This window comes from Eschrichtius robustus, chromosome X (genome assembly GCF_028021215.1).
Source record: "Eschrichtius robustus isolate mEscRob2 chromosome X, mEscRob2.pri, whole genome shotgun sequence".
Lineage (NCBI taxonomy): Eukaryota > Metazoa > Chordata > Mammalia > Artiodactyla > Eschrichtiidae > Eschrichtius > Eschrichtius robustus.
In genome coordinates, this window is record NC_090845.1 from 23,305,214 (window position 1) to 23,331,386 (window position 26,173).

The 26,173-nt window shown below is 43.9% G+C and overlaps 1 protein-coding gene and 1 pseudogene across 1 annotated transcript; both read left to right on the plus strand.

Annotated features, from left to right (window-relative positions):
- Positions 1 to 1,546: 1,546 nt before the first annotated feature.
- Positions 1,547 to 2,985, plus strand: LOC137757341 (melanoma-associated antigen B2-like; annotated as a pseudogene).
- Positions 2,986 to 5,493: 2,508 nt separating this feature from the next.
- On the plus strand, positions 5,494 to 20,712 carry LOC137756248 (melanoma-associated antigen B10-like). The gene is given in 5 exon segments (XM_068532586.1): positions 5,494 to 5,548; positions 7,100 to 7,902; positions 7,905 to 7,955; positions 11,569 to 11,585; positions 19,947 to 20,712. Coding segments are annotated over 5 exon segments (1,692 nt in total).
- Positions 20,713 to 26,173: the final 5,461 nt, after the last annotated feature.

A 26,173-nucleotide genomic window follows, 5' to 3' on the forward strand; every position in this document is an offset into this window, starting at 1 on the left:
CCATCCCGTCCCGCCTCACCTTGCCGCGCCTCGCCGCGCCACACCGCGCCGCGCCGCGCCGCGCCGCGCCCCGCCCCGCCCCGCCCCGCCCCGCCCCACCCCACCCCACCCCACCCCACCCCACGCCACCCCGGCCGGGGTCCGCCCCGCCCCGGCCGGCCCGGACCCGCTCCGCCCCTGCTGTCCTCCTGGAGCCCAGATGCGCATGACCGGAAGTGACGTCCTCCTAACCACGCTGTGGGGGCGAGGCCATTTTTGAGAGCTGCCGCCGTCCCGGGAGGGTGAGCCGCGGAAGGAGTCCCACGTCTCGTCAGGTGTTAAAGTGTGAGGTAACCCCAGTTAGAAGTGCGGGGACGCCCCCGACACCCCCAATCCCCTTTCCCTCCCCAAAGAGGCGGCCACGCAGGCCCCGCTCACCCCGCCCCTGCTCTCGGCCCGAGAGGCTCGGGCCTGGCTGTTAGGCCCCAAGTCCATCCGCTTCCCCCGCGGGGTCTCGGGCAAGTAAGGCCTCGCTCTGAGGCTGGTGGACCCTGGCGCAGCTCAGTAGAGGGAGCGCCCCAGGCCCTGTGCAGTGAAGGACGGGACCCTCGTGGGGACCGAGGGGCTCCACACCCCAGAATGGCGGCCACGCGGACCCCGCCCCTGACGTCAGCCTGGGAGCTTCCGGGCAGGTCTCAAGATGGAGGGGCTCCCTCAGTGCGAACGCGGGCGGGCGGACGGACGCGGGAGACTCAGGGAGGAGGGGGCCTTGTTCTGAGGGGCTGGCCGCAGGTCAGCAGAGGGAGGATTTCCAGGGCACGGGAGGAGTCAGGGTGAGGACCGTCCTCCCCGTCGCAAGGGCACCTCAGAACCCCTCCCCTGTTGTCAGCCGCTTCCTTCCGGCCACACACGGAGAAGGGAGGGCTGCTGTCTGAGAGGGGAGGTGCAGGCCAGCAGAAGGCGCGTCCCTGAGCACTCCCCAAGAGTCAGCCCAAGCCCTTGAGTGAGGACCAGTGGGGCCGCCAACCACAGGGCCTCGACCTGTCTGCCGCACGCCGCAGGCTTGGTAAAACTCTGCCACGTGCGGCCGCGTGGTCACCCTCACTGCCTCCTAATGAGACTCAAGGAGGTGCCGGCACTGGTGCGAGCAGATGGCCTTCGGGGCAAGAGGGGAGCTCCAGGCTGCACCGGCCGCCCAGGGAGGACCCCGAGTGAGGACTAAGGGAGCCACCCACCCCGAAGAGAAGGGACGAGAGAGAATATGGCCTGTCCCCTCCTGCCAACCCGTAAACTCCCAAGGAAGGACTGTCAGGCTGAGACTGCCCGTACTTTCCTCTGCCAGGTCCAAGGGAGGTTAGAGCTTTGTTCTGAAGGGGCCATCACCAGGCAGCAGAAGGGAGGGTCCCAGGACCCTTCGGTGGTGGGCTGAACGCTCCCTCCTTTCCTCCTCCTGGGTGTCATGGAAGATGGTGGTGTCAACTTCAGAGCAGCAGACGGGATGGGATGGGATGGGGTGGGGGTGGGGGGGGTGGGGGAGTCTTGCCAGCAACTGTCATCCTGACTCTGAATGGGAACCGCGAGGACCTACCTCCCCTGCCAGCCCCCACTGTCACCCCCGTACCGCCCAGGCAGGGCTGGCTGGCTGTGCCCCAAGGCTCACTCTGCCGTCCTCCACAGGGGTCTCAGGGGACAGGCGGAGCAGGAGAACGGGAGCCCTGTGGGTCCTCGAGCAGTGCCCTCAAGGACCCTGCAGAGGCGGCCTTGGTTAAAGCCAGGGAGGAATCTCCCCGCTGAAGGTGCTCACAGCATCTCCTTGTCCCTCCCCCAGGTGCCCTCATTGCCTGCCTTCCTGCCCACACTCCCGCCTGCTGGCCCTGACCTGTGTCATCATGCCTCGAGGCCAGAAGAGCAAGCGCCGTGCCCGCGAGAGACGCCACCAGGCCCGGGCGGAGACTCAGAGTCTCAAGGGTGCCCAGGCCACTGAGGCGGCGGCAGCGGCAGCAGAGATAGAAGAGTTGCCCTCCTCCCCTGCTTCTGTTTCTCGGGGTACTCCCCCAAGCTCCCGTGCTGCTGGCGCTCGCCGGGAGCATCGGGGAGCCCCAGCCACTAGCTGTCGTGATGCAGGGGTTTCCTGCCCAGGATATGAAGAGGGTGCCCGGGCGAGCCAAGATGAGGAAAGTGCAAGTACCTTCCAGGCAGCACCTTCCACTCACAGCACTTGCATAGATCCTGTGACCAGGAATTCCGGCATGTTGGTGCAGTTCCTGCTGGAGAAGTACAAGTTGAAGGAGCCCATCCGGCAGGCAGAAATGCTGAAGAGTGTCGACAGGCAGTACAAGAAGCACTTCCCTGAGATCCTCAGGAGAGCCTCTGAGAGCATGGAGCTGGTCTTTGGCCTCGAGCTGAAGGAAGTCGACCCCACCCGTCACTACTACGCCCTCATCAGCAAGCTGGCCCTCCCCAGCGAGGAAAGTCTGAGTGATGAGTCGGCGCTGCCCACGTCCGGTCTCCTGATGATTCTCCTGGGCATGATCTTAATGAAGGGCAACCGTGCCACCGAGGAGGAGATCTGGGAATTCCTCAATGCGGTGGGTTTGTATGCTGGGAGGAGGCACTCGATCTTTGGGGAGCCCAGGAGGCTCATCAGCGAAGAGTTCGTGCAGCAGAAGTACCTGACGTACCGCCAGGTGCCCAACAGCGATCCTCCGTGCTATGAGTTCCTGTGGGGCCCGAGAGCCCTGGCTGAAACCAGCAAGATGAAAGTGCTGGAGTTTGTGGCGAAGGTCAATGCTGACGTCCCCAGTGCCTTCCCAGATCTCTATGAGGAGGCTCTGAAAGATGAGGAAGAGAGAGCAGGAGCGAGAGCCGCGGCCAGGGCCGCAGCTCTCGCTCAGCGCAGTGCACGTTCCAGGGCCAAGGCCCGCAGCTCCTCCCACATCTAGGGAGGGAGGCCACGGGCAGTTTGTTCACTTTGTTTTAGAAGAGAGCAGTCAAGCTCCTAAATAGTGCAGAATAGTATTGGTAGAGGGAAGAAAACATGTATGTTCTTACAGTTTTAAGTAGTATGGTAGTTTAGGTGCAGTTAGTTTTAATAAAATATGTATCTTTTTTTCTTTTTTCCATATGAAGAATACCTAGTTAAAGATAGACAGATGATAGGTAGGTAAGTAGGTAGAGAGATGCTAGATAGATAGATAGATTTATGATAGAGATGTTTAGTATCTTTTCAAGTGTTATTACTTCATTGAAGGTTTATTTTGCTTCAGAATCTAAGTGTATTAATGTCATGGATGTCATGTTTATTGCTGTTCAGTTTTAAGATTAAGAGTTTGCTATTTGTAAAAAAAACTGAAAAGCCTTCAATATTTTCCTTTTGCTACAGAACAGGGTAACATGGCATTGGAATAGGATTTTTCGTGGAAGTGAGAAAGAATCCCACAGGAAAATATTTGGGATCTCAAAATGGTGATACAAAAGTAAAGGCTGGTTAATTCTTAGTTTGTCTTCTTCTCTGTCTCTTTGCCTGTAAAATTAAATAATATATACCTAGATTTGCTTAGGTTATTCAAACTGTTTGAAAATTAAATGATAAATAAGACTTCTTGGTCATTCCTTCTTTTTTCTCTCAAATTAATTGACCATCTTCTCTTTGGAAGCCTCTCCAATACTACTATGGTTGGTAAGAAAATGAAGACCAAGCCACTGCCCATAGAATTTTTAGAGTCTAGCATCAGCTATCATGTAAGGAAGATGGTGAGATACACTCTAAGAAATAAACAAATGAAAATTTTTTTTAAAAGGGTGTGGAAGAGGAGGTTCCAAATGAGAGCAAGGAAGTGTAAGTTACCTGATGAAGGCAGCGTTGGGTCTTGGGCAACTTCTAGTCCCTCGGCGGGAAGTAATTATCAGTCAGGATGCATGGTGGGCTAGATGAAGCTGTGGGAGTGATGGAAAGGGCCACTCAGATGGTGTTTCTCAGAGTTGAGAGACTAAACCTGGAATGGAAAACATATCTTCACAGTTAACTTTGGGATGTGGAAAAACCAGAGAGAATCCCCACCTAGGGAATGGAAGGGGTCCTATGCACTTGCCCCAGGGCAAGTGAACATTCAAACTAGGTGTTTTAGGCATGAGCTGTCCAGAGAGTTTCTGAGAAAGGTGATACTCATTGAAGTGAGATGCCAAGAAGCCACTGGACTATCTCTCTTTTTGTGGGATGGGATTGCCAGAGCTTGCTCCGTTAAAAGGGCATTTTAATTAGGTTATTTTGAGTGTAATTTGGCAAACTCTAAGGGAGGGCTCAAATTTTAGTGGCAATGGTATGAATGAAATTAGGGGTGGTTTGGATGAAAAGGCACCTGGGAGGGAAGTTGTTGGTCCTTGAAACAAATGAACTCCTAGTTGCATCCATCTGCAGAAGATGACCCCATACCAATATTAAAACAAATGCTCTAATAGGGAAATACTACTTAGTTTTACTTGCTTGGCATTTTGGCTGATGTGGATTTCTATATTGTTTGGAGTTGCATATTCTCTAATGTAGGCTGGAAATAAAATTCTGTGAAGGAAGTTTGTTATCATTTGGGGTCAAAATCATCTTAGTAATAACTGCCATTCATTGAAAGTACCAAACTTTGTCTCAAACTGCCGGGTGGTTTACATACATCATGCATGCCTGTGGTCCTGCACTATAGACCTTTTCAGACTCATTTTGCAGATAAAGAAGTTGGAATATTCTCAAATTCAAGGCTGGTAACTGACAGGAGCTGGACTGAACCCTGGCTCTGAATCCCTCTAGAGCCCACACTGTGCCACTCCTCCCAGGCTGAGGCCGACCTTGGGTCACTTCATTTTTCTGCTCACTAGTCCAAAATGTATTTCAGGTGTTAAAAAGCAGGACTTCATACCCCAAACATGGTTTTGGAATAAAAAGCTCCAGGAATAAGTAATAAAAATATGAAAATAAAAGTGAGGTACAAATAAAGAAAGAGATAGCATTTGGTGACAATATAACTATCTATGAAGGAAATGTCAGTAAACCTCAGAAGATCAGGGGCTCACAAAGTCATTTAATTCAGCCCTTTCCCTGTAGAAAGTAAATCTATTAGAATTGAGGTTATATAAGGCTATATCTGGCCAGTGAAGAGAAGGAAGAGATCAGCGTGTTTTCTCTGATAGCACAACACCTGTACTGGGGCCCTTGCTTGGCTGCAGCTTCCCATCTCACATCACTCCTAGGGCTCAACCTATTCTCTGCAAGATTTGTTGTAGGGAGATCAATTAAGAGTTTTCAAGGATGTGTCATTTCCCAAGAAGCCTTTCATAGAAGAGATAGGAGTCAAGGTGAATACTGATGAATGAGGACTGAGGAGACAAAAGCCACATAATAACTTAAGTCACAGAGAGACTGGCCTGTGTCTGCTCTCAGACTGAGAAGGCCAAGGCAGGGCTGCCAGGCTGAGCATCCCCTCACTTATTTTCAGGGTTTAGAGGAACATAAGAGCTTTGGTCTACATGGGTGACTTTAAGTTGAAAGAAAGAGGAAACTTAGGGCCCTTCAGAAGTCAAGGTGAGGAACCTGAATGAGGACTGAGGGCACACCCCTACCCTGAACAGAGAGAGCCCCAAGGAGCCTGAATCCTGATGTCAACCCTGGAAGGGCACAGGTAGGAGTAGCCTTATGTGGCATTCCCAGACTTTGCCTCTCTGGCACCTCAGGGAGTGAGGACCTTAGTCTGAGGAGAGGGTCCTTAGGTAAACAAAGGAAGGAGTCCCAAGCCCTGCCAGGAGTCGAGGTGAGAACCCCGAGTGAGGACTTAAGGAAACCTCTGCCTTTAGACTGTGAGAGAACCCCACGGAACTATGCCCTTCCTGGTATCCCTGGGATACCTGGGCTTTGTTGACATGATGTGACATATTCCTATGGTGTCACACAGGGGTGAGGGACATGGTCTAAGGGGTATGGCCTAGGGCCAGCAGTGGGAAGATTTCCAGGTTTTTCCAGAGACCAGGTGAATACCCTGAGGACTAAGGGAACCACATACCCCATAACCATAGAATTCATTCCTTACTCTCAGCCTCAGAAGACCAAGGACAGGTATGGTCAGATGAGGAGAATCTCACTTTCTCCTAGGGGTTTCAGGGTGATGCTGGCCTTAGTATAAGGGGCAGGCCTAAGGGCAAGGGAGGGTGGAATTCCAGGCCATGACAGAGGTCAAAGCAAGGACTGGGGGATCATCTACCACTAAATAGAAGTGATAAGGAATCCAGCCCTGCTCCTTGTTACAGCCCTTGAGGATCCAGGGCAGGGCTATCAAGCTGAAGCTCCACCAACACTTATTTATATCAGGTCTATGGGAGGTGAAATCCTTAGTTTGAAGGTGTAGCCACCATTCAATGAAACGGGTGGGGATATCAGGCCCTATGTGTAGCCAAATTAAGGACCCTTAATGAGGACTGAGGACTCCAGAGGCCAGGACAGAAAACTCCCCACTGAGCAGTCAGTACTGGGGGCACCTGGACAGGGGTGATAAGCTGAGGACCCCCTTCATTTCTTTCTCATAGATCCCAGGGAGGTTTGTGATGTCAACCTCAGAACAGCAGAGGGAATGGGTCCCATGACCTGCCACCAGTTAAATGATGGTCTTGGATGTGACATAAGAGACTCCTCAATGTAGAAGACCACCAGCTCCTGCTGTCGCCCCAGCATGCCTGAGGCAGGGGTGGCAGGATGCAGCCTAAAGATCACTCTAATTTCCTTCAACAGGTTTCCCAAGGGACAGGCTGATTAGGAGAACAGGAGCCCTGTGGGTTTTTAGAGCAGTGCCCTCAAGGAAAACTACAAATGTAGCCTTCCTTATAACCAAGGTGGTATTTCCCTGCTGAAGCTGCACACTCTCTCAACCTTCCTCATCCAGTGGACCCTTATCCCCTGCTCTTCTACTCACACTCCTGACCATTGTGCCTGAGCACAGTCATCATGCCTCGGAGTCAGAAGAGTAAGCTCCGCACCCGTGAGAAACGGGCCGCCAGGCCCAAGATGACTCCCAGAGTCACAGGAGAGTTCAGGCCACTGCAGTAATAGAAGAACCCCCCTCCTCCTCTTCTCCTGTTTTGGAAGATAATCCCCAGAGTTCATCAGCTACTGGGTCAAACAGCACTTCTCAGGGGTCTTCAAAAGCCCCATCTACTACCATCACTTCTTCAAGTACTTCTGACACAAGGTCTGATGAAAATGATAACAGTCAAGATGAGGAACATCCATGTTCCTCTGATGTCTCACCTTCTACTGAGAGCACATACAGTGATACTCTAACTAGTCAGATGGATTTGTTGGAGCAGTTCCTTCTGCACAAATATAAAATGAAGCAGCCCATTATGAAGGAAGACATGCTGAAGATTGTCAACCAAAAGTACCAAAACCGATTTGCTGAGATTCTCAAGAAAGTCTCTGAACGCATTGAGGCTGTCTTTGCCGTTGACTTGAAGGTCGACTCAACCATCCACTCATATGACCTTGTCAGCAAACTGAAACTCCCCAACAATGGGAGGGTGTGTCCTGGTAGGGGGTTACCTAAGACCGGTCTCTTGATGACAGTCTTGGGTGTAATCTTCATGAACGGCAACTGTGCCACTGAGGAAGACATCTGGAAATTCCTGAATGTGATGCGAGTATATGCTGGGAGGAAGCACTCCACCTATAGGGAGCCCAGGAAGCTCATCACCAAAGATTTCGTGAGGCTGAAGTACCTGGAGTACCACCAGGTGCCTAACAGTGATCCTCCACGCTATGAGTTCCTGTGGGGCCCAAGAGCCCATGCTGAAACCAGCAAAATGAAAATCTTGGAATTTTTGGCGAAGTTCAGCAATACGGTTCCCAGTGCCTTCTCATCACAATATGAAGAAGCTTTGCAAGATGAGGAAGAGAGAGATCGAGCCAAAATTGCAGCCAGGCCTGGAAATACTGTCACTTCCAGGCATGTTCCATGGCCACGTCCAGCAGCTTCTCCCACCCTTACTGAAGTCTGAGACTTTTTAAAAATCATCCAGATAAGAAAATTTGACATCACAATAGGGATTTTTGTTGAAATGGGGAAGAATACCACAATAAAATTGTTGGGATAATGGAATGAAAAAATAAAAAATAATTAAAAAGAAAACATGATAAACCTTGATTTTTCTTAATCCTTTCAGTCTTCTGTTTTGTAAAATTAAATGATTTATACCTCAATATGCTTAACTTATTAAAGAATGTAGGAGGTATTAAATCTTAACAAGTTAGACCTCTTACTCACTTTCTTTTTTATTTCCCAAACGTCAGTTGAGCATCTGCTCTTTAAAAGGTTCTGTGCTAGTACCGGCAATGCTAAGATGAAGACCCAGCCTATGCCCATACAACTTTAGAAGCAAGGAGCTGCAGTCATACAAGATGTTGAGATGCCCTCTATGACTTACGGGAAAGTAAAAGGATAATCCAGAAAGAAATCTCTACCTGGGGCAGTGTATTGATTTGTTAGGGCTTCCACAACAAAATACCACAGAATGGGTGGCTTAAACAACCAAAATTTATTTTCTCACAGTTCTGGAGGCTGGAAGTCCAAGATGAGGGTTGGTTTCTTCTGAGGCCTCTCTCCTCAGCTGGCAGATGGCCACCCTCTTCACTTGGCTGTCCCTTTGTGTGCATATATCCCTGGTCTCTCCTTTTGTGTCCTAACCTCTTCTTATAAAGACACCAGTCAGATTGGGTTATGGCCCACCCTAATGGCCTCATTTTAACTTAACCAGCTCTTTAAAGACCTTATCTCCAACTACAGTCGCATTCTGAGGTACTGGGGTTTATGCCTTCAACATGAATTTTTGGGGGGACACAATTCAGCCCCTAACAGACAGAAATCTAAGGTGTCTTTGCTCTTATCTCAATGCAGGAGAATACAGTGCACAGACAGGTATTCTTTGCACATTGTCTCCAGGGAGTTTCTGAGACATAAGGGTTAACTGCCTTGAGGTATGTCAGGGAGGAGGAGATTCCCCCACTACCCCTTTGAGTTCTTGTGGTTAGACTAATAAAGTTGACACAAGACAAATTAACAGGAGAAAAAGAAAGAAACTGTAATTCATGTGCACGGAGGTGTCATAGAAATGGGACCTAAGAAGTAGCCAAAGCAGGCAGCTTTTATACTTTTTAGACAAAGAAACAATAAACTTGTGAGGAATGGACGGGACAAATAAACTTACATTTTGGGTAATTCCTTCAATTAGTAAGGAATCTAAACAGAATTTGGGCTTGGGGTAGTAAGTTAAAGAAGTAACAAGGTTTGTTTATACAGGCTTCTCTGCCTGAATTCCCTATTTCTGGCTATAAGGGTATCCTTCTACCTCCAGATGCAGGGAATGCATCTTTCACATGAGAGATTTATTTCCTGCTTTCAGGGAGACCGAAAGGAGGGTCGGAGTGCCCCTCCTGCACTGGCTGTTTCTTAAATAACTTTAATTCAAAATAATCAATATGCCATTGTGGTATATTTGGGGGCAGCCTGCCCTAAGCCTTAACAGTTCCCTCCTCTGAAACTTCCCTGGAAGTTTCACATATTAAGAGCTGAACTGGTCACTGTGGAGACAGAGAATGGGTTAGTAGAGTCCTCCATTTCATTGAACCAGTTTCTTAGTTCTGAGAACAGTTCAGTTCAGTTAAATTGTTGTATCTCATTTCAGGAGGCAGTGATGCAGATGGGCTCCCAAAGCTAGGTCTATGGTGCAAGCAATATCAGGTATTTAATAAGAGGCATTTCTATGGAAACAAAAGAAAAACAAAGGTTAATGATTGGAGCTGGTTATAAACCAGTTTCTGAGCCCAGGGGGCGGTCAGTCAAGAAGATTTCTAGGTGTCAGGTTCGAAGCATCTATTGCAGTTTGAAATGTCTCTGATGATGTCACTGAGTGTTCAGGTTAACTTTCTGAGTGGCTCATACAGCAACTGGCTGTAGATTGTTTAAATATGAGCTGTTGTGGCAATTTCTCTGACGTTTATATCAAGTCGTCTAGCTTCAGTGTGCAGGGCTTCAGGAAAAGAACAGTTTTAGTTCTCAATGATTCAAGTCAAAAGGATGGGAGAGGGGAGCAGGTCAAGTTGGCAGAGGAGTAGGACATAGAGCTCACCTTCTCCCCACAGATACATCAAAAGAATGAGAGAAAATTGGAAATGTTAGTTTAGAGAGTTGCAGCCAGATACTGGAGGAAACTAGAAAAATTCAGGATCCAGTCCAGTTTACAGGTAAATGACAAAACTTCAAGGAAAAGTAATAGCACTAGAATCTAATACCCACAAGTGTGTAGTATAGTTTCTATTGAAACAATTTTTCTCTCTAAAATCTCCCTCATCTCTACCAAAGAAAGCAAAATTAAGACTAATTTGTTTGCAAAATAAGTCTAGATTCAATAAACTTGGCCTGATTATTTATGTTAAGTCCAGCAAGAATAGCAATTGGCCATATAGGCTCTTTTAAATCTGCTTTGCTGGAAGTTTTCATAAGGAGTCTCCAGAGTGAAATTTTAATAGCTTCTCAAGGCCAGGAAGCCACACCAAAGATTTGTCATCAGAGTTCCTTTTATACCTAGAGATTTGGGTGAATTCCTCTCTTCTTGAAGTCCCCCAAATATCCTGAGGCTCCTGTGCCTGCCAGGAAGTGGCCTTCCTTACTCACCTGGTAAGGCTGCTGGGAAGCTGCTGGGAACGCTGTCAGCAAGGTCCTAGGCTGTTTTTTCAAGGGGCTTTATGGTTCCATAAAGTCGACCTTAGTTCCTTCAAGCTATCTGGTCATATCTGAGTCTACATGTATCTCTGTCAAATATGACATTCCAATCAAAGTCTTGGTAATATAACCAATGTTTCCAATTGTGTCCTGCTATAAGAACAGATTCTTATTCAATTATGCAAATAACTATTTTGCCAAGAAAATAAGAATACTCACTGAGACTTTCTGAATTCTGGAGTGATCAGGTAGGGACAAAAAGATAAATGTTTAAATTCTATTTACAAAGGTATAATTTATCAAATTGCTGTAAGTTAAAAAATTCCCTTATATCTGGAAAATGAAAGATTTTTAAAAATCAGTAATATTTCAGACAAAAAAAATCATGAAAATTATAATCATATTCATCAATTCATTCGGTCCCATGTTAATTCTTGTTCTGCTTGAATCCAGTTTTTCCATTAGTTCTATCGATCTTCCCTGAAGATTGTGGGTGATAGGGACAGTGATAATTTCAAGAAGTTTGCAAGGTTTTTGTTAAGGCTTGTATGATTTGCCCAGGGAAATCTGTGCCTTGATCACTGGATATTATAAAAGGTATACCCCAAGTGGAGAACACATTTTCTAAACAGTTTATTTGCCACTGTGAGGGAATCAGCTTTGCAGCAAGGGAAGGCTTCAACCCATCCAGAAAATATACATACAATAACAAGAGTATTTTGATGACTCATACTAAGTGGCAAATAAATGAAGTCCAGTTGCAGGTGTTCAAAGGGTCCAGCGAAAGGAGGTCTTGAGGCCTCTGGGGACAAAAATCTTTTTTTTTTTTTTTTCTTCCCAGGGTTATGGACCTGCCAGGTCAGACATTGCTGGTAAACTTTTTGCACAGTTTTATAGAAATCTTCCTACCAATGTCTATTTATAATTTGAGTTATCTTAAATGGGGGGGGGGGGTTGCCAGAAAGCTGGGAGGAACCAAGGGACCATCTTGGGTTTCTCATAGCCCCAGCTATTTATTTTATAGCTATTGTTTACCCATTTAATTTCTCCAATTCAGAGGCAGACTGGTGCTATGTTAAACGGACATCAGGATGGCAAGTCTGGCGATTAAGGGTCAATTTTTTGGCAGAAGCAAAATGGACTTTATCCACACGTGCCACAATCTTTACAGATTCTTTTTTTGTTGCTGCCTGTGCATAAAAGTCAGCTTCAGTGTTTCCCTGATACTTGGGTTTAGTCCTTTTAGTGTGAGCTTCAATTTTGGTGACAGACAACATTTTATGCCAGGACATATAAGACTTCCAGTAATTTCAAATAATTTCTGGAACACTTATAATACATACCTATACAGACACAACATAAAAAAGGCTTAACGTTACTTCTTATTTGACAATGCTTCCCATGTAATTTAACATAACAAATACTCCTAATTAGTTTAATATCTCTCTTTTTATAAGGAGAGAGAACAAATCTTTGAGATATTTCAGGGGCCCTCTGAAATAACTCATATCTCAAAGTTAGTTCTAAGTCAAAAAGACTTCATATAGAATTTGATTTGGGGGAAGCTTGTCAAAAATATCAAAGAGGCTTTAAAACACTTAGTCAAATAGGTCACTGTGAAACAATGCTTATTTATCCATTTAACCAAAGTAACAATTAAAGACTTCATAGGCAAATATAGAAGGTTATATGGTTCTGAGCAAAATTTCACTCTTTTAACACCCGGAGGACTATGTTTACTTAAGCAATCAAAGACCTGATAAAGATAAGACAAGACACTATATATATTTTTTGGTCAGACTCCTTCAAGGTAAAGAAAACCTTTCATAATCTCTTCTTATCAAGAGCAGACCAATAGAAAAAAAAAAAAAAAAAACCTCTGTCCTTTTAACAGAGATAAAACCAAATTCCAATTCTGTACCAGTTTACTTTTGATACTTAAGCTCATTTACTTAATTAAATTGATTCTAATTTTATTTAATCCTGACCACACATAAAATTCCTTTCCAAAGATTCCTTTTTTCACAAAACTTACAATTTTCTATGTCCATTTTAATTTGTGCCTTGTTTTCTTTCCCATTTAGAAATAACCAGCCTTAGGGAAAATCACTTTCTTTTTCCTTAACAAAAACATCTCCATACCCTATAACTTTTCTTACCCCAAAACACATCCTATTTCTATTGCTATATCTGGTAGCTTTAACCAATATATTAATTAGAATTCTTAATCCTTTGAAATCTTAATTTTTTAGTGAAAATAAAGAAGTAAACAGTTCTGAACTGTATTAACATTTTGTGGCTTGGCAAACTTAAAAATACATTTTATAATTTCTAGAAATATATGTTATGTTATAGAATAATCTTTCAATAAAGCATAAGGTATATTTATTAATAAACCCAAACATACTTAGTCTCTGTAGTAAGAGGTAAAAAATATGCAACCTTAGACTTGTTCAGCAGTTAATGTTTTAGTATTTTATCTTATTTGGAAATGACTAGACATTCAATGAATTCTCATCATTTAATTTAACTTAGCAAAACTCTAAGAGTGTAAATTACCAAAGAGATTTAGGAAACTATTTAGGTAGACATACCACAAAACAATTATTGTTAAAAAGTTCACCTAAACACTCTTATCTCACTTACACCTATTTAATTCTTTTGTTCTTGAATAATCATACTTAGATTACTCATGAAAATTTCATGAGTCATTAAAGCATTTAGTCATTATCCTAAGGTCTTTTGTCTGTTTTGTTTGTTTGTTTTCTGACAAACTGTTGCAACAGAGACATTAGCTAGTAAACCCAGTAGAACAAAAGTTGTTTTTCTGCATTATATTTTATGCTAACTCTGAAGATATACCTGTATTAATTAAATCAACAAGCTTAAAATTAGCTTTTACAATATTTACTAAAGATTATTCTAGATCATGTGAACTTGAAAAACATTTGGGTTAGTTTTTGTTATATTTTTAACAATTTTTATATAAGTACTAGTTTGTTTAAGCCAATTAAATAGAGCTCTTTTACAAATAATGATTTTGGCAACATAATCTGGAGGTAGAAAGATACCATATTTATAAAGTAGACATATAGACATATAGACAGACAAAACCAGAGATCTCATAGTTTTCATTTTAAAACTTTAGTCATGAATCAGGTACAATACAAAACTCACTAGTTTATAAATAACAGAATTAATTAAGTGTACTCATTCAGATGGCTAAAGTCTTTTTTTATTTGTGGAGAAGAATTTTAAGATCTGTATTTGCCCTTGACAAGCAATTTTGAGGAGACTGTTCAGGCAAGAGAGTCTTTTAGCAGTTTGTGTTTGAAGAGGTCCCTTTCCTTTTTTTTTTCTTCTTCTTTTTTTTCTTTTTAAGTTCTACAGACTGAGCTAATCCAGACTCATAACTTTAAGGGGCAGGGAAGGAAATGTTAAGTTTTGTCCTAGGGAGTTTTGGAGTATATTTGTCTATTATCATAAGTCTTTGAGTAATCACTATTAATTTTTTTCTTAAGGACAATTTTACTCTAATATCCTGATCATTTATAAAATCTACAAGCATTTTAAGAGGGATGGGTGAGGGCTTGGGACGGGTAAGGTTAGGTGCGCTTTGACTTGCTTCTAGAATTGTATTTCTGATTTTATACAGATTTACAAGACAAAGACAGTTGTTCCTATTAGCCGTTGAATATTGGACTCCAGCTGATCTGTTCCCGGATTATCTGTAGGAGGTCCTGGAAAACTACTGAGGAAACAGGGCGATTTTTAAGAGCAGAATTTATGTTGGATTTTTGTTTTAATTTCTTTCATCATAATAAGAAATTTCTTAATATTCATTATAATTTTTTTCCTTTCAATTTGATCCTCCCATAAGTACCAATATGAGAGATGTTTATGATGAGAGCTCTCACAAAATTTTTTCCTTTTAAATACAGCCAATTTATTTATTTATTTATTTTTCTTGTTTTTTATTGGGGTATAGTTGTTTTACAATGTTGTGCTAGTTTCTACTGTACAGCGAAGTGGAGTTCCCTGTGCTATACAGCAGGCTCTCATTAGTTATCTATTTTATACATAGTAGTGTATATATGTCAATCCCAATCTCCCAATTCATTCCACCCCAATTTCCCCCCTTGGTGTCCATACGTTTGTTCTCTATGTCTATGTCTCTATTTTTGCCTTGCAAACCGGTTCATATGTGAATACAGCCAATTTAAAGGATCCATCATCTGGCCATTGGCAAGTAGGATCTTATATTAATTTCAAACAGCAACTCAAACCAATAAGCATTTTTTTTTTTTACTGCTTAACCAAAAATGCAAGAGACATATCACGAGAGATTATTTAGCCCTCACAAGATCCAGAAAGTTCATTCCCAGAGTTAGTCTAAAAAAGTAAAAGCCCTTTGTTGCTACAGGTGGTACGAATGGTATAGTGAAAACAATCTCTCTAGTGTCCCACGAAACTGTGGGGCACTCCAGCCATAAACCCATTAATTTATGGCACCAGGCAGGCAGGCACTACTGGAATGGGGCTTTTCCAGTACTAACAAGCAATAAAAGTTGAGATGACAAATGCCCCTTATGGGCCAGGACCCCTTATGACAAACTCCCCTGAGAGCTGGCACAACCAGACAATGAGAGTGCTGGTAACTTCATGTCTTGGAACCCCAGTCTATTCAACTAGCCACCAGATACACCCCAGTAAATGCACCTTCTGGATGACAGACCAGAGAGAATATTCTCACTGGACAAAATGCCAGGCTCTCAAGACATAGAAGAAGACGGAAGGTAAAACCTCATCTCGTTTTTACGTAGAGGAACCACAGCAAAGTTTGTCTAAATAGACACGGGTCTGGTGACAGCTGTTAACAATCTGTGAGGTTGGCTTGAACAGCAGGCTTATAGGGCCTATGCCTACTGTATTGCCCTATGGTTCTTTCTCCTTATGACAAATGACACAACAGACAGAGACAAAGTAAAACAGTGACCATGTTTGAGAAGAATAGAATCCTAAAGTTTCCCTAAGTCTAAGGAACTAGCTACACAAATATTTTCTCCTGCTAACCTAAATTTAGAGAGAAAAAAAAGGGACTCTCATTACTTTCCCTTCCATCAGACCTTGAAGGCAGCAATCTGGGAGGCTGACATGGTAAGAAATCTTACCTTCTGCGGCCTTTGTCACATGTCCCAGGATCTCTCAGCTGCAGCAGCCTCAGGATGGAAAGCCTCCTGCCTGGCTTGCCAACTGTCAGGGAGGGGGAAATTTACCCCCTACACCTCTTGAGTTCTTGTGGTTGGACTAATAACAAAATTGACACAAGACAGATTAACAGGAGAAAAAGAAACAAATTGTAATTCATGCACATGGAGGTTTCTTAGAAATGGGACCTAAGAAGTGGCCCAAAAAAGGCAGCTTTTATATTTTTAGATGAAGAAACAATAAAGTTTTGAGGAATGGACAGGACAAAAAAACTTGCATTTTGAGTGCTCCATTAGTGAAGAATCTAAACAGAATTTGGGCTTGGGGTAGTAAATTAAAGAAGTAACAAGGTTTGTTTATATAGGCTTCTCTGCCTGAATTTCCTATTTCTGGCTATAAGGGTGTCCTTCTACCTCCAGATGCAGGGAGTACCTCTTTCACATGAGAGATTTAATTCCTGCTTTCAGGGAGACATAAAGGAGGGTCAGACTGTCCCTCCTGCGTTGGCCATTTCTTCAGTAACCGTAATACAAGGTAATCAATATGCCTTTGTGGCACATTTTGGGGCAGCCTGCCTTGAGCCCCAATGGGTGAGATGCACAGGAGCCACTCCGTTGACACTTTCTGCCTTGAACTGGTAGAGCCAGATCCCAATGCACTAAAAGAGCATTTTAGTTAGGTTATCTTGAGTATAATTTGGCAAATTCTAAGAGAGGGCTAGATTTTGGTGGGGAAGAAACAAAAATAAAAATGGACATGGTTTAGATAGAAGGGCAGCTGGAAAGGACTGAAAGAGTCGGTGCATAACAAAATTCTAGGAACTTTGAGTTGCATCCAGGTGGGGGAAAAAAAACACCTCCACACTAAAATTAAATAATAAATGCTCCCAGTGTGGACAAGATACTTAATTTTACTTGCTAAAGCAAATTTTTGACTGATTTGGTAGTGTTTTATCTGAGAGCATTGCATTTTCTCTGACATATGCTGGATTTAAGAAAACATTCCTACATAGGAGGGTGATATTGTCTAGGTAAAAATAGTAACTGCCATTCATGAAACACCCAATATTTGCTAGTCATTTTGATGGGTGCTTTATACACAATACATACATTCCCACAGTCATACAAGATAGGGTTTATCAAACTCAGTTGGCAAATGAAGAACTTGCAATATTCTCATGTTCACAAGGTTTTAAGTGACACAGCTAGACTAGACTCCTAGTCTAAATTTCTGTAGGGCACACACTGTTCCACCACTCCCACCCTGAAGCTGACCTTGCGTATCGTTATTCACTTTTCTTCTCACTACTCCATAGTATATCTCAGGTGACTGAAGAAAAAAAAAAAACAGTTTGTGCCCAAAGTACTGGATTGGAATACATAGCCAGGGCGATAAGAAAACCAAAATAAATGAATGATATGAATAATGAAAGGAAGGATATACTATCTGGTAACAATATGATCATCTATATATGCAGTGTCAGTTAACCTCGAAAGATGGGGTCTCACAAAATTATCAGGCTCAGCCCATTTCCTGTAGTATGTAAGTCTTGTAGAACAGAAGTTCCATTAGAAGCTAAGTTTGGGTGGTAGAGGAGAAATAATCAGCGTGTTTTTTGTTTTCTCTCTGAAAGCTCACCTCCTATGTGAGTCCTCTACCTTGCTCTTCAGCTTCCCCATCTCACATCTTTCCTGAGACACAGACCCACTGTCGTAAGATTTACAGTGGAGAGAGTACTCAAGCGTTTGCAGGGATGTGGCACTTCCCAGGAAACCATTCATTAAAGAGACAGGAGCTGAGATGAGGACCTAGGTGAATGATGACTGAGGAGAACACCACTTCTCTGTAGTGTAGGGAGTCTTGCAGAGACTTTCCCTAGCCTGATCTTAGACCTATGCCATCAGGCAGCCTCCTGCAAGGAAGGTCTCAAGGAGGTGAGGACCTTGTTGTAAGGGCAGTGGCAGAGGGAAGTTCCCAAGGGTCTGAAAGGAGTATAACTGAGAATCCTGTGTGCAGCTGAGGGTGCCCTCCACCCCAGAACAGAGGGGGCACCAGAGATCGAGGCCCTGTCGGTGGTGAGGTGAGGGGTAGCGCTCACTTCCTCCTAGGGAGCCTGAGGAAGGTGAGAGACTTTGCCTCCTGCGACGAGCAGCCTCAGGGGTGAGGAGTTCCAGGTTCTAGCAGGAACCGAGTCGAGGTGAGGAGCCTGAATGACGAATGGGAGACATCCCCCAACCCCTGCCTCCCCTCCAAAACCCCGCCCCTCTTCTAAGTCCTGGGATGCCTTGTGCAGTGCAGTCAGGCTGAGGGAGATTTAGGCCCAGAGGCTCTCAGGGCGCTGAGGGCCTTGGTTTATGTGGGCAGCCCCAGTTCAGCACACGGAGGAGAAGACGCTAGCAAGAGTCTGGGTGAGGAAACTTAGGTGGAAAGTCCCAACGAGGCCCTGCTTGCCACTCTCAGAGGACCCAAGCATGGCAGTCAGGTAGAGGGAAGCCTTCCTTTCCTATTTGATAGATCAGGAAGCTGAGGGCCTTGCCCTGAAGGAGTTCAAAGACGGAACTCTGAGTGGGGTCTGAGGGGACCTCAACCCCAGAACAGTGAAGTGGCACAGAACTTGCTTGCTTCCGTCAAGCCTGGGAAGCCCCGCGCAGGGCTATCAGGCTTACTTCTGAGAGGAGGGTCTCAGGGATGTGAGGGCGTTGGTTTGAGGGGAGGGGCCTCAAGTTAGCAGAGAAAAGCATCCCAAGTGTGGCCAGGAGTCAGGATAAGGACCCTATGTGAGGACTGAGGGAATTCCCACCCTGCTGGCAGCCTGGGGTGTCTGTGCAACTGGTGATGTGATGACTGACACTCATTTTCTCCTATGGTATCACGGGGAGGGGAGGGTGGGGGGATGGAGGGAGGCGGGGAAGTGGGGGATGGGGGAGGCCGGGGGTGGGAGGTGGGAGGCAGGAAGGCTGAGGGTGGTGGGGAGGCGGGAGGTGGGGGGGTGAGAGATTTTGTTTATAAGGGATAGTTTATCCCCCACAGTAGGAGGATTTCCAGATCTTTCCAGGAGTTTAGTTGTCTGGGGGGAACACCCACAAATAGGGTACAAGAGAATCCATCCCCTATTCTCAGCCTTGGAGACCACTGGCAGCTGGGGGAACCCTCATATCCTCCTGGGGTGGGGTGTGTCTCAGGAGACGCTGGCAGGAAGAGAGAAGGCCCAGACTATGCCAAGGGTCAAAGGAAGGGAAAGACTGAAGGGACCACCAATCATTGAATAGATAACAAAAAATCTAGGCCCCACCTTTGCATTCAGAACTTGAAGGTTCAGGGCAGGGCTGTCAGGCTGAGGATCACCCTCACTTATTTACATCAAATGTAAGAGAGAAGAGTATAAGGTTAGTATCAAGTTGCAGCCACCAGTCAGCAGAGGGGAGGTGTACCAGGTACTACCTGGAGAACAGGTGAGTATCCTGAATGACAACTGATCACCCAAGCAGCCCATGACAGAGAGGGCTCCACATAGCTCTCAGTTGGGTGCCCCCTGACAGAGAGAGGGGCTAAGGGACCCCTTTACTTCCTCCTCTGGGGTCTCAGGGAAGTGTTGGATTTGGTTTGAGGTGTCAACTTCAAAGCACCAGAATAGAGGGGGCCCTTGACCTGCCAACAGTTGACATGATGATCCTGACTGTAAACTGAGAAGACTGTCACACCCCACAACAGAGGCTTCCTACTGGCAGCCCCTGCTGTTATCCCAGTATACCCCAGGCAGGGCTGGCAGGCCGCAGTCTAAGGTTCTAACATCCTCCACAGGGTTCTCAGGGGACAGGCTGACCAAAACAGAAGCCTTGAGGGGGCCTAGAGCAGTGCCCTCAAAGACCCTGCAGAGGTGGCCTTGGTTAAAGCCAGGGAGGAATCTCCCCGCTGAAGGTGCTCATAGCATCTTATTCTCCTTCCTCCAGGTGTCCACATCTTCTGACCTCCTGTATATACTCCTTCCTGCTGTCCTTGACCATGCCTCAGAGTCAGAAGAGTAAGGTCCATGCTGGTGATAAACGCCACCAGGCCGGAGGTGAGACCGAGTTGTGGGGGTGCCCAGGCCATAGCAGCAGCAGAAGAGGAGTCCACTACCACCTCCTCTCCTCAGTGTGGAGGCATTACCCAAAGTCTGCCTGCTGCTGGGTCATGTAGCACTGCCCAGGAGCCTCAAAGAGCACCAACTACCACCACTACTTCTGCAGGCATTTCTTACACGAGATCTGATGAAGCTTCCAATGGCCAACATGAGGATAGGGCAAGCGCCTATGAGGTCGCACCCTTCACTGAGAGCTCAGGAACTGACTTTTTAACCAGGAAGGCTGGGTTGTTGAAGCAGTGCCTTCTGTACAAGTATAAAATGAAACAGCCCATTATGAAGGAAGATATGCTGAAGATTGTCCACCAAAGCTACCACGGCCAATTTGCTGAGATTCTCAAGAGAGCCTCTGAGCGCATTGAGATAGTCTTTGCAGTAGATGTGAAGGAAGTCGACTCAACCAGTCACTGCTACAATCTTGTCAGCAAATTGAAACTTCCCAACAATGGGAGGGTGCGTGGTGGAAGGGGGTTACCCAAGACCAGTCTCCTGATGAATCTCCTGGGTATGATCTTCATGAAGGGCAACTGTGCCACTGAGGAAGACATCTGGAAATTCCTGAGTATGATGCGAGTGTATGCTGGAAGGAAACATTTCATCTATGGGGAGCCCAGGTAGCTCATCACCAAAGATTTAGTGAGCCTTATAAGATAGGGTTTACCAAACTTGGCACATGAGGAACTCACAGTTTTTTCAAGTTCACAAGACTGGTTATTAGCAGAGCTGGGAATAGACCCCTGGTCTGAATTTGTCTAGAGGCCATACTGTTCCACTCCTCCCAGCCTGAGGCAGACCTGTCTCTTAATTCACTTTTCTTTGCACTATTCCAAAATGTATCTCAAGCAATAAAAAGGCACTTGTAGCCAAAGTGCTAAAAGCAGGCCTACTGAAGGGAAGAGTAAACATGAGAATAAATTAATATTTGGGGATTGTCCCTGAGTTTCATTTTCCTAGGATCTTACTGAGAGCTAACTGTCTAGAAGCTGGTATCTTGTCCAGCTCCAGTTCTTTCTACCATTACAGCACCCTTCTCCCGGGACTTCCCCAGTGTGTCCTTCTTCCAACTCTGGAACCTGACCTGCTGACCAGCTCTTCTCTGCGGCCTCCTCTAAGGGCTACACTCTGCTCTCAGTGCAGCAGACAGCCCCTATCCCCTGCTGTCCCCCTGACTTAGAGCATCCCAACTCCCTGGAGATCACTTCCTTCACCATGGATGTGTATCATCTTTATTTTCCTGTTTATGTGGTAATTTGGAGATTTTCATTTCTCTTTCTCATTGTCTCTCTGTATCTCTGTCTCTTTGTCTCTCTTTTCATTATTTTTCAAATGTCGTCTCTATTAATAGATGGTTTAAATAGCTTCTGAGTATAAGTTTATGAATCACTTGTTTATACATTTACTGCTGTGTATCAAGTTTGCAAGTAGGAGTTTTTATAGTTTGTGAATCAAATTGGGAAACATTCACTCTTATCTTTCATCTAGAATAGGGTAACATGGCATTGGAATAGGTGTTACTTTAGAAAAGTGAAATAAGTCAGTAGTAAAATTGTTGGCATCAAGAAATAGAGCAAAATAAAGTAAAAGATTATCAATTCATCTCTTCCTTATCTTCTTTAGTCTGTTATTCAGTAAAAATTAAATGACACATACCTGGATTTGTTTAGCTTACTTAAGAATTTAAGAGAAATTAAATCTTAATAAATTAGATAATATGCTCCCTGGCTCATTTATTCCCTTAACATTAATTGGGCATCTGCTCTTTGGAATACATTGTGTTATTTCTGGGGATGCTAGGATCTTTGTGTCTAGCAGCAGTAATCTTATAAGGAAGGTGGTAAGATATATGGTAAACCAGAGGGACAATTAAAAAGAGTGAGGGAGTTGAGGTCCAGGTAAACACAGTGAAGTGGGAGTTAAGTTTAAATGCTCCAAGGTACATCCATTTGGGAAACTGCAAGTTCTTCAGATTAAAGTTTAAGTTTAGCTATGTCATGTGGAGTTAAGTGGGAGTGAGGAACAAGGGCCAGCTCTTCACATGGTGTGTCTCAGAGTTGAGAGACTTAAGCTTGGAGCGCAATATGACTTTTTTTTTTTTTTTTATGGATTTCTTTTTTTTTTTTTAACTTTTTGGGTTTATTTATTTATTTATTTATTTATTTTTTGGCTGTGTTGGGTCTTCGTTTCTGTGCGAGGGCTTTCTCCAGCTGCGGCGAGCGGGGGCCACTCTTCATCGCGATGCGCGGGCCTCTCACTAACGCGGCCTCTCTTGTTGCGGAGCACAGGCTCCAGACGCGCAGGCTCAGTAATTGTGGCTCACGGGCCTAGTTGCTCCGCGGCATGTGGGATCTTCCCAGACCAGGGCTCGAACCCGTGTCCCCTGCATTGGCAGGCAGATTCTCAACCACTGCGCCACCAGGGAAGCCCAAAATGACTTTTGAATCCTGGATCAACTAGAAAGAAACTCTCCATTGGCAGAGGTAAGGTAGGTGTTCTGGGCCCTGTTCCATTACATTTGAACACAGTTTGCAAAGTAATTGTTACACCTGTATCTCATGTCCACACAAAAACCTGCACAATTTTTGATAAGCTGTACTTTCATTTCATTTAGTTCAAAATATTTTTTTCAAATTTCTCTTGAGATTTCTTCTTATACTCATGTGTTGTTTAGAAGTGTTTTGTTTAATCTCCATGGTTTGGGGATTTTCCAATTATCTTTCTGTTATTCATTTCTAGTTTAATTCCATTACTGTCTGAGACAGAAACTGTGTGATTTCTATTCTTTTAAATTTGTGAAGATATATTTTATGGCCCAGAATGTGGTCTATACTGGTGAATGCTCCATGTGAGCTTAAGAAGTATGTGTCTTCTGCAGTTGGATGAAGTAGTCTATAGATGTCAGTTATGTCCAGTTCATAAGTGATGTTGATGAGTTCAACTATGTCCTTACTGATTTTCTGCCTGCTGGTTCTGTCCATTTCTGATAGAGGGGCACAGAAGTCTCCAACTATAATATTGGATTCATCTATTTCTCCTTACAGTTCTATCAATTTTTGCCTCACACATTTTGATGCTCTCTTGTTAGGCAAATACACATTAAGGACTGTTATGCCTTCTTAGAGATTTGACACCTTTATCATTATGTAATTCCCTTCTTAATCCCTGATAACTTTCTGTGCCCTGAACTCTGCTCTGTCTGAAATCGATATAACCACTCCCACTTTATTTTGATTAACGTTAGCAGGGTATATCCCTCTTCATTCCTTTACTTTTAATCTATGTGTATCTTTGTATTTAAAACGGGTTTCTTTCTCTAAACAACATATAGTTGGGATTTGTTTTTTGATCCACGCTGACAATCTCTGCCTTTTAATTGGTGTTTTTAGACTGTTGATATTCAAAGTAATTACTGATGCGAATGGGTTAATATCTACCATATTTGTTACTGTTTTCTATTTGCTGCCCTTTTTTCTCTTATTTTTGTTTTATACTCTTTTTCCGCCTTTTGTGATTTTTACGTTAATTAACTTTATTGGGGGACTCATTTCACAATGTACATGTATGTCAAAACATGACATTTCACACCTTAAATGTATATAATGTTTGTCATTCATACCTCAATAAAACTGGAAAAAATTAGTTGAGCATTTTATGTGATTCCATTTTCTATCCTTTATTGTATCAATTATTTTTTAAAATTTCTTTTCAGTGGTTGCCCTAGTGTTTGCAGTATACATTTACACCAAATGCAAGTGCACTTTGCAATAACACTACATCACTTTACAGATAGTGCAAGTAGCTTATAATCACAAAGTATTCCTAATTTTTCCCTGCTGTCCCTTGTATTATTTCTATTATTTATTTCACTTATACATAGGCCATAATCATCAAATACATGGTTGTAATTATTGTTTTGAACAAACTGATATCTGTTAGATCAATTATGAATACGAAAAATATAAGTTTTCTTTCACTCTCATTTATTCTTTCTCTAATTCTCTTCTCTTTATATGGATTCTACATCATTTTCCTTCTTTGTGAAGGACCTCTTTTATTTTTTTCAAGGTCGATCTACTAGCAACAAATTCCCTCAATTTTTGTTTGTCTGAGAAAGTCTTAATTTGTTCTTCACTTTTGAAGGATCATTTTGCAGGACAGAGAAATCCTCTATTTTTCCTCTCAACACTTTAAATATTTCACTCCACTCTTTTCTTGTTTGTGTGGTTTCTGAGGAATAGTCAGATGTAACTCTTTGCTCTTCTAAAGATAGGTTGTTTTTCCTCTGGCTTCTTTTAAAATTTCTCTTTATCTTTGATTTTCTCCAGTTTGATGTGTGGATTTTTCCAACACTACCAAGCAGTTCTCCAATTCTCAGCAGACAGTGACTGGCTGTCCTACAAATTTAACTCAATTCTGACACTATCTACCTGGAGAATGCATCACATCCCCCAGGTTAAAGATTCAGTCCCACATGACTGAATCTACTTCAAATGCCAATCACAAGTCCCAGTTTGCTACCTGTACTTCTGACCTACTAGCTACAAAGTTCACAAGTGATTCTCAGTCCCACGCCCCTCTTAAACTGGACAGGATGGCTATATGGAACTGGAATTGTTTATTTCCCTTGTCCCACATCGAAGGATAGAGAAGGCTAGAGTTGGGTATTTTATTTCTCCCAGACCAGTTGGGCTTTGATAAAACTCCAATAGATTAGGCTCTGATAATATAGTTTCTTCTGAGGGCAGGCATTGTTACGAACAGAAGGCTCTGGCATATGTCAAATGATTACTTTTCCCTCCCTTTGCAGGAAGCCCAAAGGGCTTTCTTTTCTAGTCTTCACTGTGACAATCTGGTAGAGCTCCTGGAGGTAAAATTCACAAAAATGTAGAGAGTTTTTTTTTTTTTTTTAAAGATTTAATTTTATTTATTTTTGGCTGCGTTGGGTCTTCATTGCTGCATGCGGGCTTTCTCTAGTTGCGGCAAGTGGGAGCTACTCTTCGTTGCAGTGCATGGGCTTCTCCTTGCAGTGGCTTCTTCTGTCGCGGAGCACGGGCTTTAGGCACACGGGCTTCAGTAGTTGCAGCACTCGGGCTCAGTAGTTCTGGCATGCAGGCTCTAGAGCACAGGCTCAGTAGTTGTGCCCACAGGCTTAGTTGCTCCACGGCATGTGGGATCTTCCCGGATCAGGGCTCAAACCCGTGTCCCCTGCATTGGCAGGTGGATTCTTATCCACTGCACCACCAGGGAAGTCCCTGTAGAGAGTTTTTAACTCTCAGACTTTTCCACAATGAGCCGCCAAGAAATTTCTCAATTACAGTTCAGGTTTTCCTACCCTGGCACGGTTCCCATGGAGGTTTCTGCTCTGGTAAGTTCTGATTCTCTGTATTGAACTATCTGCCTTTCCAATTAGAGGGGCAGCAGTTTGCTCTGTGGTCTCACCTCTCTGGCAGATCTAACAAAATTTATTGATTTTTTAGCTTTTTATTTGTTGTTAGGATGGAATGACGACTTCTAAGCTCCTCACATGTCAGACAGGAAACTGTAACTTTATTATTTCTTCAGTTACTCTTTCTGCCCCTTTCTCTCCTCTGAGACTCCTATTATATGTATGCTTTCATAACTGATGATGTTCCACAGGTCTCTTAGGCACTGTTCATTTTTCTTATTTTGTTATTTCTGTTCCTGAGATTATATAATCTCAATTGACCTATCTTCAGGTTTATTGAGTCTTTCTTTGGCCTGCTCAGATCCTCTACTGAATCCCTCTAGTGTATTTTTTACTTCTGTTATTGTACTTTTCAACTCCAGAATTTCTATTTTGTTCATTTTAATAATTTCTAAATCTTGGTTTATAGTCTTTATTTGGGGAGACATTAATTCTCACAGTTTCCTTTAGTTCCTTGTTCCTGGTTTCCCTTACCTCTTTGATAATATTTAAATAGTTGATTTAAGTTCTTTGTCTAGTAAGTCCAATGCATGGGTTTCCTCCTGTACAGTTTCTATTAATTTCCTTTTTTCCATACATTTTTTCATTGCATACCTCATGATTTTTTTTTGAAAATTAGACATTTTGAATATTATAATATGTCAACTTTGAGATCAGATTCTTCCCCCATTC